At 32.0% G+C, this 20057-nt stretch overlaps 2 protein-coding genes across 3 annotated transcripts in view; one reads left to right on the forward strand and one right to left on the reverse strand.

Moving 5' to 3' along the window:
* The window catches only part of LOC111616459 (uncharacterized protein C2orf42 homolog), a 28415-nt gene extending 14361 nt beyond the window's left edge, over nucleotides 1–14054 (forward strand). For both annotated transcript variants that reach the window (XM_023357870.1, XM_023357875.1), the window contains exons 5-9: nucleotides 4853–4963; nucleotides 5061–5165; nucleotides 5255–5463; nucleotides 5532–5694; nucleotides 13252–14054. In XM_023357870.1, the coding sequence (XP_023213638.1) occupies nucleotides 4853–4963; nucleotides 5061–5165; nucleotides 5255–5463; nucleotides 5532–5694; nucleotides 13252–13430 (767 nt within the window). In that variant the 3' untranslated portion in view covers nucleotides 13431–14054. The remainder of the gene's footprint in view (nucleotides 1–4852; nucleotides 4964–5060; nucleotides 5166–5254; nucleotides 5464–5531; nucleotides 5695–13251) is intronic.
* Nucleotides 14055–14203: 149 nt separating this feature from the next.
* On the reverse strand, nucleotides 14204–19596 carry LOC111616474 (protein DPCD-like). The gene is made up of 6 exons (XM_023357883.1): nucleotides 19465–19596; nucleotides 15897–15977; nucleotides 15680–15813; nucleotides 15456–15589; nucleotides 15264–15366; nucleotides 14204–15126 (listed from the first exon to the last, which is right to left on the reverse strand). Exons 1-6 carry the CDS (start codon nucleotides 19523–19525, stop codon nucleotides 15022–15024), a joined length of 618 nt encoding a protein of 205 aa, XP_023213651.1. The 5' UTR covers nucleotides 19526–19596; the 3' UTR covers nucleotides 14204–15021.
* Between the last annotated feature and the right edge of the window lie 461 nt (nucleotides 19597–20057).

The raw sequence follows: 20057 nt of genomic DNA on the forward strand, positions 1-20057 counted from the left end.
TAGTCATACAAAGCCACTACAAATGAACAAAATGAACACACTACTAAATGAAAGCAAAATATTTGCACTCTACTATACAACATAAACCGAGTTAGAATATGAAAAGGGTTGAAAAGGTCTTTTGTACACTTCAAATGTTGTCAGTTATCTGTAAATAGATGAAACAAAAGTGCTCTCTTTTTAAATAAACTATATGTATTTCATATTATTAATTGCTGAAATTATAAAGTCAACACTATTCATTCAGTAGCATACTGGATAAAAATTTTGTCATTCCTTAATTCAATATTATATTTATAAGGATGTACAGTACTTGCAGGTGTTCCTAAAATCAAAGTTTTTTCCTATGTCAGAGCTACTGAACAAACTAATTCTTTGAGATGTTTTATCTAATTCGTGTAGTCTTAGTCGTTCTCATTCAAACATATCATAACATATGCTGAATGACCTGATTTTGCAAATGTGCATCTCTAAAGACAGTGTAATTTCTCTTACCAATTTAAACTTTGTCATTACAAATTTCATGAGAAAGTTTAAATTGGTATGAGAAATTATGTACCAAAGTTGAGATTGTTATTGAAATCTTTGCATTTAGGAACTCAGCAAATACAGGGTCTTCCAAAAATAATGCTATAATTTTACATTACAGTGGGTGATTGGTTAATGAACATAACCTGTTCCAAGATTTTATTTGCTATCCGAATAACACCAATTATCAATTTACAGTGGAACCCCGGTTAACGAACAACCTGGTTAACGACCAAATCGGTTAACGAACTTTTATTTTGCAAAAAATTTGTCTCGGATAACGAACGTAACGGTATTTTGTGTCAAATTTTAGTTGGTGTTAGGCATGCGCGAGTTAAGCATTGCTTTTCCGAGTGTTTGTGCTAATGCTTTTTTCAGTTTTGTGATTTATATATTTAATCAATATGGCATCCAAGAAAGAAAAGTCATAGTGGCAATAGAAAACGACAACGCAATATAAACGACAATGCGCTATCGCATTTGAGAACAATTTTGATTAAAATAGTAAGACAATCAACTTTAGATCAATTTCTTGTTCCTTATGGAAAGAGTTTGTTAAGTTATGGCAACGCAACACATGGGCGATCTGCCTAGGGAAATGCCTTCTGGGAGGTGTTTTTAAGGGAAACTGGCCCCTATTTAGGCATTACAGACGTGGAGAAAACCCTGAAAACTCCACATGGCCAGCCCGTCTGAGCGAGGTGCGAACCCACGAACGAACTCCCCGTGTTTAAGGTACGAAGACCACTTAGCCACTGGTGGTTTTTTTTACCGAAAGAGACTTCGACTCGAAGAATCTTTCAATGAAATGCTACCCGTTGTTTTTTGGAGGGGATTCCCCTTCTAAGCATTAAGGTTCGTATATCTCCACTTTTCTGCCACCACCTACAACAAACAAAGGTACTACAGTGCTAGTTTATTAAACAAAGTTTACATGTTTGTTGCTGTAATGATACATACTACGTTTTCTTACATTTTCATCAAAGAAAATTACTGTATATTACAAATAAAATCACAAAAATTTCGGAGACTAGAACGGATTAATTGCATTTGCATTAATTTCTATGGGAAAAATTGCTTCGGTTAACAAACGGAGTCGCGGAACAGATTAAGTTCGTTAACCGGGGTTCCACTGTACCATAGATTTTTATGGAAATTTGATTAATTTGTTCTGAAAACCCCAAAAAATAAATAAAAAATTATATACTTTCTTACTGTGTTTATTTATATGAAATCCGGAATTGTTACCGATTTTACGATTAATGTCCCGTATTTTCCTAAAACCCCAATTAAGTTTTTATTTAAATCCTAAGCTAAACCCTAACTTAAAAACAGGAAAAATTCCAATCTCCCCTTTTGTTCAAAGTAAACATCCGTCCACTTCGAAAATAATCCCACATTCCAACTCCAAAGTTGATAGTTAGCATGGTTCCAGGGACAACTTTGACCCCTCCGCATACCTTTTACCGCGCAACAATTGGTCACATGACCATTCTCCCATGACAAAACTATAAAAGCCACTTGCTTCCCCCCTCGAGAGTCGTTCATCAACCGGCTAGTGTCCAGCAATTGCCGTTTTTTTTAATATTGTGTCCTTCCAATATTGTGCATTGTTTCTGAACCTGTTGGATAATATAAAATATTTCTCGAGGATAACTACAGACATAAAGAGGTATGGAACAAATTTTTGTGAACTCTCTCGGTCTCTTCGCGCCTTAGGGACGTAGAAAGTGTCCTCTAAACTATCCATTGTACCCCCACATATAGAATTAATAAATTGTTGTTCTTTTGTTACAATCTGTTTCCTCGTTTACTCGTATATCGTCTATCGCTTTACCGACGGCACTCCTTCCTTCTCCACTCGACCCGAACAATTAAATCCCGTTACCGCAGGATAAGTAAAAGAAACATTTAAGCCATCTTGACAGTGAGCAGGTTTAACGACCTGTCGCTGGAAAGGGAGACCTCCAACCTCCCCGGCGGTTCACATTTACATGTAATAAGAAACTAAAAGCAATATCTCCATTTTTGGTACATCTTTGTTTCTTAGATGTGATTTTCATTATTCCTTTTGCTGCTCGAGTCTTCTTGATTATATCTTTCTTAGTTAAGATTGTGCCTACTGTAGACCTGTTCAAGTCATACTGCCTAGCACCATCAGACATATTCTGTCCACTCTCTACCTTGGCTATTATCTCTTGTTTGGTTTCTAACGTGAGCACGGTTCTTGACACTCCACTCTTTTTAGGCTTCATAATATTATCAATGTCTTTTTGAACTAAAAAGTTCAGAAAAGCACCCACAAAAATTCAGTGAACAGAAATCAACTAGTGCACCACGTAACTGTGAGGCGCGAATGAAATTCAAAATTTTGATGTTAAACTGTTAACAAATATTTGATAGGACAGTTAAACTCTCACCTTTAGAAAATAAAAGCTGACACAAAACTTAACGAGTGCCCAACAGTCTCGCAAAGACTATAAAAAATTATTTGTCAGAAAGATAAACAAAGAGCTGGAATTACAATGGAGAGTTTCAAAGTTTGGAGGAACAATATCTGATTGGTATCAGGTTGAGTGACTCCTGTGCTCCGAAAGGTTTTGAATTGTTACCTGTAGACAAGGGAAAACCAATTAGTACTCATTATTTTAATTTGCTTCTTTTTGTGTTCTGTGAAGTCTTCATTATCTCAACATGGGTTCATTGTCCAAACATAAAATCTTTTGCGAAACTGTTTGTTATCGAATTTGTTCGCTGTCTGAACTGTTTGTTAACCAATCACTCACTGTATTGTAATTATCTGAGAACATTGTAATGTACATTAAAACATTGGAAACCATTGAAGTTTTGCATTTGTCCATTATAATTTCTCAATGTGTGTACTTTGTGTCACATGGTACACATCTAACTGACACTCAAATTCTTTCTATGCTTGCTATGGCATAGCCATTGCCATTCTTCTCACAGCAACTACAGTTTTATTGCTCCACAGCTATAGATTACTCATATTGCACAATAACAAGTGATTCCAACTTTTCAAATTGCAGAACACAAAATGACTTCTCTATTGTAAAGTTGCCATTTTTGTTTATACCATTTCTTAGAGGAAGTAAACAACAAGATATTTGAATGCAGATGAGAGATGAAACTTGGACATTTACTGTCTTGATTGGTGTATATCAAATACTTCTTGAATAATAATTAGCATAATTACAATAATTTAAAATAGTAGCATTCATTTTGGAAGACCTTGTATATGTTTAAGTTAATTTCTTAAAAGCACATTTGTTCAGAAAGTTGAAAAAAAGTTTATTTATGTGAATTCTCATATGTATCCTTTGTTTCTGTTAATATCAACAGAATATCTCATTTAAATTTTTATTTTGTGTTAATCAAGTTTCAGCTTTTTTGAATGCTCAGTTAATTTCATTCAATATATCAAAAGATACATACAATTAATTTACAAGTTTATTATATTTGATTGCTGCTATTAACATAATTTGGATTTAACTGACTTGTGAGCTTTATATTAATTATAAATAATAAATAATACATATATAGACATATGTCATTAAAATTATATTTTTTTTAAAAATATTATAGTGAAAATTGGTGGGGTCTGCTAGTAAAATATAAAAATAATAGCAGAACAAACTCAATTCTTTCAAAAGTTAAAGGGCAATATTTTTGAAAATCTTTTACATCAAATAACACCACTAAAACCTTTAAATTATACCAGCAAATATAATTTAATTTAAATATGTTACGACAAACATTTTTAATCTCCTTAGGATCTGCATCAAGTCAAAAAATGTTTGTTATAATTAGAATGCTAAACATTCGAATTTAAATATTTTAAAATCATCTTTGACCTGATGCAGTTCACAAGGGAATCAAAAACATTTGTCGTAACATATTTAAATTAAATTATATTTGCTGGTATAGTTTAAAGGTTTTTAATGGTGTTATTTAATAGTCTATTACCAGCTTTAGAAGAAGAAATTCAGAAGTCCTGTACATCATTTCATTTGCCTAAAAGCAAGTAAATGGTGTGATTTTTAGGCTGTCTTCATGCCTATACAAAGTAATACATCTCCTCTATGCAAGCACTAGTCAGATTAACAAGAGTCTAGTGTAACTAAAATGCTTCTATGCATTTTATATAATGTATAATATAAATAATATATGATTTAATGATTAGTACTGATAAAATATGCACTGGGTTGCAGCAAACATATGTCTTATTTAATTACTAGTATTAAAATCTGGTATAGGTAGATTACATTTTTACCTTAGAAGTAATTTTATTAATTTTCCATTGCAGATGAAATAGAAACTCCAAACATAATAGCCATTACTGAGACCATTACTACTAATGGGAATAAAACAAGGCCTCTCATTAAGAAAAGTTCAGTTGTACAACCAAAGAAAACAGGTAATGCCAATTTTTTTTAAATTGTAATGAAGAATTGTGACAATAATTTAATAAAATTTGAATTTTTATTCTTAACATAATTTTTCTTCTTTGTTAGGAATTGTTACAGTAGTGGACGAATCGACTGTCTCAATCAAATTTGTCCAGTGGCTGGCGAGTGTTACAGAACGTATCAACCAGACCATGCACTATCAGTTTGATGGTTTGTTAATTAAAATATCTAAATGTGGTAACTTTTACTAATACAATAAGCACTTATCTGAGTTTCAAATATTTAAAATTTATCATCAGGGCATCCTGAACCACTGGTCTTTCATGTCCCTCAAGTATTTTTTGATTGTCTGCAGCAACGAATTGCCACAGGAGTTAAGAAAAAACGTCTACCAAATTCAACGACAGCCTTTGTCAGAAAAGATGCCCTGCCACTAGGGACGTTCTCAAAATACAGTTGGCACATCACCAACATATTGCACGTGAAGCAAATATTTGATACTCCAGAAGTAATAATAATTTGTTTTAAATTTAATGTGTTGTTTTTGATAATTTAACACCCATCTATTGTAATTAGATGCCTTTGGACATAACGCGCAGTTTCATAGAAAATCGAGATGGAACATACGACCTGTATCAGCCACCGAAAGATAAGGTAGATGAATTGGCAGAAAATTATAAGAAAACTGAAAAAACTTTGCTTATCAAACCTTCAGAATTAAAAACATATCTGAAAGTTGGTAAGGTTTTACAAAACTTATTTACATTTTTTGTGTAATTGAGTTGAAGAATAATAATTTTCATTACATGTGTATTTTTGTTTTATTAAAAAATTTGATATTGCAGAATATATTAGGGTTGAAAACTGGTTCTCAAAATTTGGATTTAACACAGTTTTGAATATTACTTATGGAACTAGAAACCAGTTATCAAACTCAGTTCTATAAAAATAAAGTTATGATTAGTTTTTGTTTTTATTAGTTATTCCTTAAAAGGAAAAATAATGCAAACTATAAACTGATTGTCTATTTAATATATTCATTTAATTTCAAAGGAAATAAATAGTAAAATTATCCTTTTCAAAGTAAAAAAATTAATCTATTTCTATTTTATTAAAAGGTCACTAATTTTGTTTCAGCTTGTATATAATTATTCTGTAAGTATGTTTTTTGATAAATACCATATTTGCTGGCATATAAAACACACCCCATTTGCCAAAGGCATTTAAATGAAAATTTGTTTGGTAACAATGTTAAATATAGAGAGAGTAGTAACCTTACATATGCTGCTCAGAGGGATTCTTCCTTTCTCTTCTTTCTATCTCCTTATTCTCCTTTTCCTCTCTCTCATCCTTCTTCTACTAGCTAAACACTTTTTGTATGACTGTTCTCTTTTATTAAGTAATTTCTAATCTACATTATTGAAAAATAAAGTACTGTAATTTTTATATAACTGGTGTGTAAAATGTATTTAGGTACAAAAACAAAGAATATTCAAGCACAAACAACAACGTTGTAATTACTATGTACTTCTTAAATAAAAATAAATTATATATATATATATATATATATATGTGTTTGCCAGTGNACCACAACTACAATTACAATTTCTCTAATTTTCATAAAAATCTGTATTGTGGCAAGAAGTTCGCAGAAATTCCCTCCTATGTATTGCACAACCCAGATTCGCGAAACAAACTGTACCGCATTATTAATCCCTTTTTGCCTCTTTGTCCTTATTGTTTTACATTTCTGTGTATATATTGTCTACTTGAATCTAGTTTATTAATAGGACTTACTATATAGACGAAGTTTCTGATTAGCAAAGAAAGATCTTAGACCAGAAAATAATTTGTTTTGTCTTTTGACTAAGAAGTCTCTTTGCTAATCAGATACTACACCAGTATAAGAAGTCCTATTAATAAACAAAGTCCAAGTAAACAATATATACACAGAAATATAAAAAGTAAGGACAAAGAGGTAAAAACAATTACATAATATTTTTGTGATTAGCTAATAATCATATTTATTTTAAATATATACACAGAAATATAAAAAGTAAGGACAAAGAGGTAAAAACAATTACATAATATTTTTGTGATTAGCTAATAATCATATTTATTTTAAATAGACACTTTCCTTCTGTTGATTATAAAATTAATTTCTTTATTGTTTTACTTTTTAAAATAAAATTTAACTTTACAAAACCAAAGTATAGAATAAAAGTTTTGAGTTAACTGTGAATTTGAATTCACCCTTTTCATAAATGTTAATAAATGTTTCCTTGTAAATAAAATTATTTTCTCTATTAATGAAGAGGATATTGCCTATTAATTATGTGAATAGAAAATAGTCTTTTTTTTTATGCCATTTGAACCAGTTTTCCCTGATTTTAAGTCATGATTCTTTTCTGGAACCAGTTTTGTAGTTTTTGGTTTTTTTACAACTCTAGTATATACACACTGTATATAAATCTAAATATATAAAATTACTTGTCCTGACTGACTGACTGACTAAGTGATTGATTGATTCATCATCACCAAGAGCAAACCGCTGAACCTAAAGCGGTGGAATTTGGTACATAGTTAGGGTAGGTCATGAAAACGCACACTAAGAAGGGGTTTTTCGAAATTCCCCCGCGGGGGAGGGGGAAAGGATTAAGGCTTTACCTTTTGTTTTTTTGTTTTTAATTACGTTTAGTCTTTATTGAGTACTTAGGTGTATTAAACTGATAACATTTCAGACATTGTTATAAATATTTTTATATATTTCGATTTTTTAACCAAATGTTCAAATCATTTTAAATTCAAATTTGTTATTGCGTATTGGTTCGATTATAGAACGATCATAAACGTTCCAGAAAATTGATCAAATTGAAAACAGTTTGTTTGATTCTCAGCAATTCTCATCATTCTCAGTGGTAGGTGTTATATAAGAATTACTATGGTTGTTGAAATACTGAATATAAATGGGGTTTGCATGCAAAATCCATGCATGTGAAGTCGCAGGTAACAGCTAGTACAGCATAAAAACATAATTTGAATAATTATCAATATAAACATACAACAAATACATACTACAGGCCGATTGTTTCTTTCAAATATTGAAATTACTTGATTAAAAAATTAAAATCGTTGCTAATTATTAATCTTAGCACAAGATGATGACTTAATCTTTAAGCCACTCTCTCCATAATTAGGTTAATTGTAACCCAAACATAATCTAGCTCCTTTGTATGATCTCTATCCATTGGGCTAAATGGACTATAGCCTAGGGACACCATTGATCTGAAAGTGTTTAATTACAAAATATGTTGAAATTTTTTGTTTTTTTGATTTTGGATACAAAAGTCTTTAATTTGAAATGCCATCAAAATTAAACAAAAATATTAGGATTTTTATACAGCTAACTAAGCAAATCATTAATATTTTCAAAAACATTTTAAATCTTGACAATATTTTGATTGCTTTTCTAAATAAAAGAATTTACATTTACTCTAAAAATTGCCAACAAAATATACAATTTCGTTTTTACTGTACCACTGGCATTTTATTATGTACAGTAGATGTGTTTATACTAAAAAAAAAAGCATAGTCTGCAGTCTGTGTACTTAAGTAGTGCATTTATTTTACTATTATCCTCATTCAGTATTATTATTGTTTATGGTTTTTCCCTTGTTAATATTTTGAATTATGTTCACCTTTATGAATATATTGTGGTAGGTGTTTTTTAAGTTTTTTTCTATTGTGTGTATTTTTATAAATATAAATGACCTTTTATATTTATAATACTGTTGAATTAAATAAAAATGGGCAATTTTGATATACAGTGGGTGATCGGTTAACAAACATAATCTGTTCTAGACTTTGTTCACTATCCGAATTGTTCGTTAATCGATTATCGGTTTACCATAGGTTTTTATGGGAATTTGATTAATTTGTTCTAAAGATCCCAAAAAATAAAAAATATATACTTTCTTACTACATTTATTTATATGTAATAATAAAAATACATACATACACAGTCTTGCATTTTTATTAGACATGTTTTTTCCATTTGTGGGGTTAAAGAATCTGTCTAATGTTGATTGCTTTTCTCTCTTCTTCAAGATTTTTCAGAAGTAATTAAGAGCATTGTAATTGTAGAGATCCCCAAGCCTATTAATCTCAACCTGGTTTGGATGCCATTCTAAGACCATTGTTCTGACATCCTCCCACTTCTTCAAAAGATCTTTAACCCTGGGCTAGTGCAGTGGGGTGTTTCGCCACTCCCAACGTTTTAAAAGTTGCACTATTCATAGATTACGCAAAAAATATTTGTGTCCTCTTCAGTAGCTTCATGATTTTATGTATAGAGCATGCTCAGAAATTACTATGATGCTGCAGAAATTCCAGTAAGAGAAAAACAAGAGTTTTCAGTGGGGTGTCCAGACACCCCACAGTATTAATTACGTTTTTTTTTAAATTTTACAAATATTTATTTAGTTTTTTTTATTATAAAAATAACTATAATGTGACCACATTTATTATTTATAATATAGATATAATAATCGATGTGAATAAAAATAATTTAAGTTTATTTTAATTCAAAATGGCTGACTTTCATAAACACACTGAGAAAATACCAAACATAGCAAGTTTCTTGTCATTTGCAATGAGTGCCAAAGTACAATGTCAGCTATTGAATCAGAGTGACAAAAATGCTTAAAAAACAATTTGGATTTTTACTATTGGTTTAATAATAAGATCTAATGTAATGAGTTTTGATAAATGTTGTTTTTTATTTTCATGGATTTATGCACTAATATAATATGTAATCATACCTGAATATAATCATATGTAGAATGACACGTCTTTACCAAATAAATGAGTAAATTTTTATGAATTTTTACTTACATGGTTTATGGACCCAAAAAAATGTCGGGGTGGACAAACGCCCCACTGCACTAATGCCGAAAAAAAACTCAGTGCACTAACGCAGGGTTAATAGCAGATATCGGCATTAATCCTCTTTTTCAAAAGAAAACATATCTTGCCAAGTTTCTTGGTGTTCTTCATTCAAGCGTTCTTGTCATTCTTCTGTTGTCGGATCAGTTTCAGTTTCCATTCTTCAATGCTCTTTATTTTTCAGATGTGATTTTTGTTACTCCTTTAGCTGCTTGAATCTTCTTGATAATGCAGTATCTTTCTTAGATAAGATTGAACTGCAACCTACTGTAGACCTGTTCAAGCCATACTGCCCAGCAACATCAGACATCTTCTACCCACTCTCTACCTTTGTTATTATACTCTCACCTTTTGAAAATAAAAACCAACACAAAACTTAGAGTGCCTGCCCAACAGTCTTGCGAATACTATAAAAGAATTGTTTCTGTCAGAAAAATAAAAGGCTGGAATTACAAGGGAGAGTTTTAAAGTTCAGAGGAATACTATTCGATCAGTATATAGCGGATTGAGCATCGATGTTGATTTCTCCTGCGCTCTGAAAAGTTTTGAATTGTTGCCCAAAGACAAGGGAAGACCAATTGGAATTCATTATTTTGCATTGCTTCTTCTTGTGTTTGTTATCTGAACATAAAAATCTTTTGCAAAAGTGTTTGTTATCCAATTTGTTCGTTAACTGATCACCCACTGTATTTTAAAATAAAATTTTTTGGAATGAAAGCTATTTAATTAATTATATGTATTATTTAATTATTGTTCAATCCAATGTGATTAAGCCCAGGGCATTCAAACTTGTTAAGATGGCCCTGGCTCTTTGATATCTTGCTATTGAATAATTATCTTTACATAACTTTAACACTTATTAATGCCAAATTACACTGATAATTTGAAGTTACTGTTACAGATTTGAAAGTCAAAATAATCTATATGTAACTTTTTATGAAATTTGTTTACATTTTTATGTCTTGAATGATTTAGAAAATTATGTTGACTATATTATACAACAAGACAGTTCCATGAATGAATGAACCGAACATATTCACTCCTGTCTAGAAAATAACCATTAATTTGGCTGTATCTCAGGAACTACTGATCAGAACAGTGTGAAACTTAATGTACAAGCAGATCATTGTATTCTTTATGCAAATTAAAGAACAAAAATTTAATCTAAATTGTGTCAAACAAAAGCAATAAGAAAAGGCATTGTCATAAATCTTTTTGTACAGAAAATAATTAATATAGTATGTGGTTGCCTCCTGCTTGCATGCAGCTGAACAGTGATTCCTAGTACTGGTTTATAACATCTTTCAGCTGTTGTGGGCAATGTCCATTCTTGAACGAGAATGTCCTGGAGTATTGTTCTTTGTAGAAGCTGACAAGATTCAACTTGTCTCCTTAGAGCATTCCAGACATTCTATGGGATTTAGGTCTAACTGGCCTTTTTTTGAAGTGAATACCTTGACTGTCAAGAAGGTTATTAATGCGTGTAGCACTGTGTGTAGATATTATTGTCCATAAAAAAATGAAATTTGTATTCACAGCATCTCAAAAAAGTCTCAAGTTTGATTCCAAAAACTCATCTCTATGCATTAATATCATCTTCATAAAAACATGGAGCTCAATGTGGCCATTAAAACATAATGCTGCCCCAGAATACACTACCATTACATTCAAACTGGTCTGTTTCCTTGATTATGAGTACTGGGGTTTTCTGCTCTTCAGATTCTAATCCAACAAGAATCATACGGTAGACCAGTGTTTCTCAAAGTGGGCGATAACGCCCCCTTGCAGGCGCTGGAGGCTTTCAGGGGAGCAGTATAAGGCTCAGTGATTAAATATTAGTTTTATTTCTTCTCATTGAAACATTCTTTGATCTCAGAAATAGGATATGGGTCATACCCTATCTATCCTATCCATATAATAATGCATGTTTAAACATTATATTTGCAATAACTGTTTTTAAGATATGCAATAGATAGTCATGTAAAAAGGTAAGTTAAAAATATGGGGGCACTAGATTTCTTTTAATCTCAAAGTGAGCGGTGGTCGAAATAAGTTTGAGAACCTGTGTGATAGACCGATGTCTGTATAGTGATGTCATGAATGGCTTTTTAATGGACTTTTTTAAGTTGGTTTGTATATCCCTATGCTTAAGGCATGATATTGGCAATACTGAGAATGACCAGTCTGATAGCAAAAACTTCTTGCACGACCTGATGAGTGGCAACAGAAATTGTACATTGCCTTCTGCACTGAGCCAGTCCTAGTCATAACACAAAAATATTGTAGCTTTCTGTAACTATGGCAACTGTTAAAACACAATTTTGTTGTACCGTCATCTGTGTACATAGTTTAAACAGATGATGCCAGGTGGTGAAGAATGGATCCCAACATATTTGGAACCTATTATCCAGAAAAATTCTTGAGGTTACTTGTCCAGATTTAATTCCAGATCAGTAGGCTGACACCTTAACTACATTAGCCATTAAATTTAATAATTTAGCAATTATTCTTAATGATATTTGGTTTGTATTGTGGAATAAGACAACGCAACATCAAGATGATGTCAAGGAGGACTTTCTATAGGAAATTGGCCCCTAGTTAAGCTTAGAAACACACAGAAAACCCAGAGCTCCATGTAGTTAGCCCATTGGCCAGATGCAAACTGGGACAATACCAGTGTTTGGTAGTATAATCCACTCAGCCACACTGGTGGACACACAATCTATTATCAATATGTATATGATGTATGAAATAAATGTACAGTACAGGTACATACAGTCAGTGATAAAATGATAAGCTCACTTGATTTTTCCACACATTTTTGTTTTATTTGCAGACACATTCCTTTTCTCTATCTATCACCAAACTGGACAGTACAGTAATACAGAACATACTAGAAAATATTTTTATTAATGCTGTTAATTTCATAATAGGAGTGATTTAAGATATGGTATTTTTACCGATATGTTTTGTGCCACAGTTCTGTAGAAAATCAACACTATGCCACTCCATGTGTTTTTTGGTGCTGTTTGCTTCCTTTAACAACTTTCATATCATTTGAAGATGTAGAATATGAAAATGTAAAGTTCTGATATACTTTCAGAACTTTACATTTTCATATTCTACATCTTCAAATGTGATGAAACTCCCCCTACTAACATTAATGCCATGCACTCAAACATAAAGCAATAAATATTATGAAATAGTTTTCTAGTTTATTGAATGTCAGATATAAGTAATAAACAGGGCACTTGAAAAAGGCCAACGACCATAATGTCTTTTGAGATTAAACACAGAATACTATTGTAATATACTATGGTACTGATACAATTTCTATATTTCCTATTTCCAGGCACCATGTCAACGGACCAGAAAGAACCGACTCCATTCATCATAGAGTGGATTCCCGACATCTTGCCAAAGTCTCAGATTGGAGAGCTGCGCATCACGTTTGAATACGGCCACCAGCGCAACGGTCACATGGAACAACGCACCATACCTCAACACATTATCCAAATCCAGCAGGTGTAATCCAAACATTTTGGTAACCTATCAGACATGCCAAAAATGTACATAGATCATGATATAGCCATTACTATCATTCCCTTTCATTTGTGTTGTGACAACATGAATTGTAGATATTCGTTATGTATTATGAAAGTTTACCGTAGTTCTAGTTATATCATAGTCCGAGTCCCGAAGGTGGTGTAATACTCGAAAGTCACTTATTCTTGTACAAATGTCGATATTTAGGTTCCTTAGAATCTCGTACGTAGTCTGACATTCCCCGTTCCGACTCGTCGTGTGGCGACGATGGTGTTTAAATTAAGAGTTGTGCCATCCCGCTTGTTGATCAATAGGCTTATTTCCTTTTTAACGTGGTTTTTTTAAGACGTTAACCCGACGAAACTGGAATACCGAGCAGAGACGTGCCTTCTAAAACAGATTCTGCACTAACTATCGAGAGACCTCAGTTCAAAACTAAATCTTTCGTTGTTACTAGTTTAGATTGTTTTATTTAAATCTTCACGAAGATTGACGATTATTCTAGATCTATGTACAGTGAAATTTTATAAAATTATATTGTTATTAATAAAAATTATTTGAGGAAAAAATATCGTAGATGATGACGATTTACGACACACACGTTTTGCTTTAAATTTTAAATTTATTAATTATAAAATAAACTTTCAAATAATAAGTAATAACGATAATAATAAAATTTGATTGTGAGCATAAGTGAAAATAATGCACTTAATTCTGCACATTATTCACGTAAAACATGAGCTATTCAACAATATGAACGTCGTGCATTCATCCGAAAATAAATAATTTCTTTATTTTTTGGTCAATACTGAGCTTCTATGGCAGGAATGTTCAGGATAATATGAATTCCTTTTGTTTAATATACTATGTCAGGAATAATTTTTTATATCTATATTTATATTCTTATATACATATACACACATTTATATTCTAAATGATAAAAATATAAATTACCATAAAATGAACACCGTCAATATACAAATCTATTGTTTATATACAATGCAAAACGAAACACAATCAACTTAAACTATCACAATTCATCACGACATACAAATCAATATTTTTATTTACAACACCGATAGGATGGATTATATGATTTGATCTATTTATAGTCTACTAACAATCAATTTTATGACACAAGCTTTAAAACATCGTACTATTTAGTTACAGGTGCCAACTAGAGGTGGTTTTTGTTTTGAGTTTACATTTGTGTTAACTCAAAATGTATTGTTAAAATGTATTTTCTTGTTTTATTTGAGTGCTAAAATGTGTTTCTGATACAGATTTAAAATTGTTTTGGATCCAAAATGTCCGATTTATTTTTTTAGCATTTGTTCAATTTACTCTCATTCATTTTAAAAATCTGATTTAAAATATTTGTAACACTCCTCTAATTGTTGGCATCTATACGCAAGTGCAATAAATAGCTATATAACACACAGTGTTTAACTTATCCCCATCATTGACAGGAACACAAAGTGCAGCAGAGCTTACTACACAATAACAGCAATGGGTTAAATAGAGATTGATTTAAGTTTTTTTTTTGTTTGTTTGTTTGTTTCTTTCTTCTTTGTTTTTAACTTGGTTTACATTCCACGTCTCCTTCTTTGCTTGCCTTCATCCTTTTCAACTGTTCCTGAACGGCCTTCTCCATTTCCAAAATTGCTGGAGGTTTTTCATACTGTAAGATATAAAAATGCAATTAGTGCAGTTGAAGTAATCGCAATGCAGTAAATAAATTACTTTTTAAATTCATTATGTGGGAGACAAAGATACAACAGATAGAATTATGCACACGTTTTATTTACAGAAACTTACGGTAATGACGAGAGTATTATTTCCATGAGAATAAGACAATCTTCTTGCTTCTAGTGGCAGCTTTGCCCTATCTAAGTCGGGAATGTTGAACTTTTTGTAATACCTACTCAAAAAGATTTACACAAAATATTATCGTCACATAATCTCTTCGCAAAGAAAGAAATGAGAAAATATGCTTTATGGTTGGCTCACTTCTTATTAGTTGTACCGACGATAATGTGGCGGGTTGCTTCGTCCACCTTGATCTGGTAGACCGAATATGGATATGGTAAGTTACGTATGCGCCACTGGAAACCTACTGGAGTATCCTTCCTGACCCACACAGGCTAGAGAAAAGGCAATTTTGTTTTATAACATCATTAAAAAACAGTAAAGAATGTTAATACTGTATATAAAACATCACTTAATATTGTTACATTAGAAATGTTTTCTCTAAACCCTTCGCTCTCCAGTTTCCACTCTCGACATTCTCGATCTCCTTCGGGATCGCCGACTTCTACCTCCCATCGACCGATGGAGCCAAGAGACGATTTCTGTCTCCACTTTCTTGCTATATGTTAAATATTACAGGTAAAGTACAAGTAATAAATATTACAGGTACAAAATCCAAATTCAAAATGTGCATTTGATTACCTATTAAAGCATTTGTTTTCAAGTCATATTCCTCAGCCATTTCTTTACCGTCGGGAAACATGTAATGAACCCTTCGTCTTCCTAAAAATGCAAAATGCATTAATTACAATGAGTGTAACATAATAAAAATGAATATATAAAGCAAAACTGCATTTATGATCATTGTTATAAGAATTTTTATAATTTGTAAAGTGCATTTATTATGCTAAATTGACCAAAACTAATTTCTTGAAGTGAGTCTATTGTTTTAGATTTTTACATTTAATTATAATGAGCTTCTTTATGTTTACACAAAATTTAAAACAACTAAGGAATATCATGGCTCCAATTCTTATAAAATCATTAGATAAAATCTTCCAAGCATTTTATCCACAAATCAAATCAGATAACAATGGAGAGAACTGGTAAACTAGGTTTTGTAATTGCCTCACCTAGGCAATCACACCAATGTATTTCTCTGGGGAACCAAAGATCAAATCCAAGTGAGCAACTCTCGAAGAATTTTTCAGACAGTCCTTCCCAGATATGTTGGACTCTGGTGGCCATTATTGCAGAACTGTTTGAACCCACAATGGAAATGGAAAGAAGGCCTTTTTAGTGCCCATGGGACAAAAAGAGTTAAAAGATGGAAAATAATAGCAAACATTAGTTTGTAATTTTAAAGGACATCCAATAATTTGTAATTTAATTAAATTATTTGATCACTTTCTATCATCTTTTATCCTCCCTGACAATATTGTGCATGCAGAACACGAAGCAACAACATCTAGTTATTGATATGATGACAATTTGCATCTCTGGATCGGTGACCAGATTGAATTATCGATTCCATTTCTAGTCTAAATGCTACCCGACTTTTATTGGCATGAAAACTGAAATAAACAATTTGATAAAAGAATTTCTTCCATCTAGGGACCAGCAATACTATATTTGGTAATTTTCTCACTCCCATACATTAATTTTTAGTGTTCATCAGAAATTGTTCATTAGAACAGTACTATAGTTAATAATATGTGGAATTTCTCGAGTAAACAGTCAGCCAGAGGATCATATAATAAGATAGCAGATCTCTCATAGCAGTATGCTTTGTAGGTGCTCTAGATTCTCACCATTTTTCAAGTACAGTTTGGATTAAAACATTTGTTCTCTCTCTCTCTTCTTGCTTACTCAAACTATAAACCAGAATTATCAATAATTTGCAAAATTGTGACTCACCACATATATTTAATCAGGGTTGTGGAGTTGGAGTCAGTAAAAACAGAACACCTTGAACTCCAATAAATTTAAATTGTAATATAAATAGTGTGTTAAAATTTTTAGTTTATAGATAATTATTTATATATCATTATAGGATTTAAATAATAAATTAAGGATTTGGAGTTGGAGATACTGTACTGGTACCATAAATTGAAGAGTTAAGGCATTTGTGTACAGACTCCCTATCCGTATATTTAATATACAGACACTTTATGCTCACCAATCAATCCGTCATAATTAAATAAAAATAATAATAGAATAATGCCTTTCCATTTAATACATACTCACTTTCTGTGAGAAAGGGCACTATAACTCTCCTAATAAACCATAAATAATTATAAAACAGCTGCTTTATTCCTTGTCAATTCATGCTGTTAAAACATGCATAATTATATATAAGCCACATATACTGTACTTTGTTTTGACTCTACTCACTGGGCACTAAGCCTTTTTATCAAGCTCATTGTGGGTTTGGCCAGGCCTACTACAATGAGGTAGCCAGATGATGAAGGAAACCCCTGAAAAATTCCTGGAATTTTTTTGACCTATTTGGATTTGTTCCGGGTCTCCAGAGCCTACTCCTTAACTGCTTTTTTTCCTGCCATCAAGCTCCAATTGCAAATCCTGCTATGACTGAATGGGGCTCATCTCAATTCTCTGTCCTTCATATACAGTGTTCCTCCTGAACCTCCCTGGTTTTGTGGATTAATTTTAGGAAATATTTAGACAATCATAATAGAAAGTGCATCTGAAAAAAATACTACGTTAAATGAGTATATTTCTAATTGCACTCTTGATGTTGCATATAGGCATATGTGATATCAAACATTTATATATAAATATGTAAAATAAATATAAATACTTATATATAAATATATAAAATATAAATATGTACTTGATTTTGATCCATGTCAAAGCTAGCCATAGTATTACAAGAACACTGCATACAAGAATCAGGCGTGATTCTTGTATGCAGGGCTTTCATGTCTAGCACTTCTATGACATATATGTGATCCTTTGCATATCCACAATGAAAAAGTTCAAAGGGCTTCAAGAAATGGAGCTACGCCAACCAATTCAATGATCTAAACTGTTTGGCAGCAACAGCCTTTTAAGTGCACACACACACAAAACTCGGAATATTGACAAACGTTCTCCAACACATTTCATTTACTTACTCGAACAAATGGATTTTATAAAACAGTTTTAAAACTACGCAGGTTTGACGGGGACATCTCCGGTAACCGTAAATTCATAAGGCTTATTTAAATTCTGCCCCTGATATCGGGATACCACAAATCAAGAAGAGAGACAGATTCTATGCCAGATACGTACGTAAAAGGACTATACACGATACAAACGCAGATCCAAACGAGACGATTAAACCATATCGGAGCAGAAAGACTATGCCCACGGGAGTAAAATAGTCAGAGGAACCGACAATCGTGACCGTGAGATAAGTCCCCAAAATCATCTTATCAGAAATTTTGGACCCTCAAATGGGGTAAAATTTAAAACTCAGAAATCCCAAAACTATTTCCCAAAACAATGCCAAAAATTGACCATTTTCCACTTTACTAGAGATGGCTAATAGCTCCTAACACACAAGAAACATCACCGCACAGTCTACTTTCAGAGTATATGATATACGCTACAACGGTGGTCCGCGGTCAGCCCCGTACGGCGATGGACCACAGACCACGATGGTCTTAGCGGTCTGCAGCACGAGAAGCATCAAGAACCACCACACTACACCACTATTCCTTGCGAAGGGTCAAAGATTATCAGTTCTTTTGACTTTCTTACTATGTAGGATAGTCTACAGCTCTGATAAGGTCCCAATCGCTTCATTCAGAGCTGCATTTTTATCCTGCAGACATAATTTATTGCATAGAAAAAGCATTTAATAATCAATAATTTGGTTAGAATTACTCGTAAGTCAATTTATTATTTACGTATATAAAGTACCTAAAAGTAACTTCTACCAAAAATCCCGCCAATGGGTACGTAATTGATAAGCAATAAAATGATTGGAAGAAATTTAAATAACTTCACATCGTCTTACAACACGTTTCAAAATATATTTTAAACACAAATTTTATATAAAATATGTAATTATTAACGATTATTTATTGTTTTATTGACAAAAATTACTAAAATAAGAAAAAAAACGAGCATTTGACGTTAGGCTTAATTGTCACATTTGATCTTATGAAATTTTTATACTTAGAAGTTCGTTAAGAGCGATTGAATCGTGACTTTTTCCATCTTTTAATATAAATTATTATTATTTATATAAATAACAACGTACCGTCTTGAATTAAACAAGTTTTTTCTGCTTTCTTAAGTTTATCCAACCATTCGGACGCCATATTGAAACGATTATATACAAAACTGCCGGATTGGCGTTGTAAACCGGCCTGCGAAGTAGCCAATTTAACTGTTTGGGCTATTGTTTTTTATTATACGTTACGTTAAACTAAAAAATTCGAAATCATAAATAAAATAAACCTAAAAAAATGTAAAAATGAATTTTTTTGTAATATTTTAAATTTTAATATATTACAATTAAACAGATTTCGATTGATGATTAAGGGATAAAATTATGAGTTTATTGCTTATAATTCAGATTCGTAATCATTTTACTAACTTTTAATTGCGATTTAATTATACAAATATGTCAATATCTCAATGCCAGATAATTATTTTGAAGCCGAACGATTACTGGATTAAATCGGGCTACATTAAACGTAAATAGTACGGTAATAGAGAGGTTGCGGCCGAAGTTTCATCTGTAAAACGCGAACGTCGAACGTCGAGCGCCTCTATCTTGTAGGCGGCGCTAGACGTTCGACGTTCGCGTTTTACACTTGAAAACTTCGGCCGCAACCTCGCTAATATCTA

This window comes from Centruroides sculpturatus, unplaced genomic scaffold (genome assembly GCF_000671375.1).
Source record: "Centruroides sculpturatus isolate CEXI.00-Female unplaced genomic scaffold, Cexi_2.0 scaffold55, whole genome shotgun sequence".
NCBI lineage: Eukaryota > Metazoa > Arthropoda > Arachnida > Scorpiones > Buthidae > Centruroides > Centruroides sculpturatus.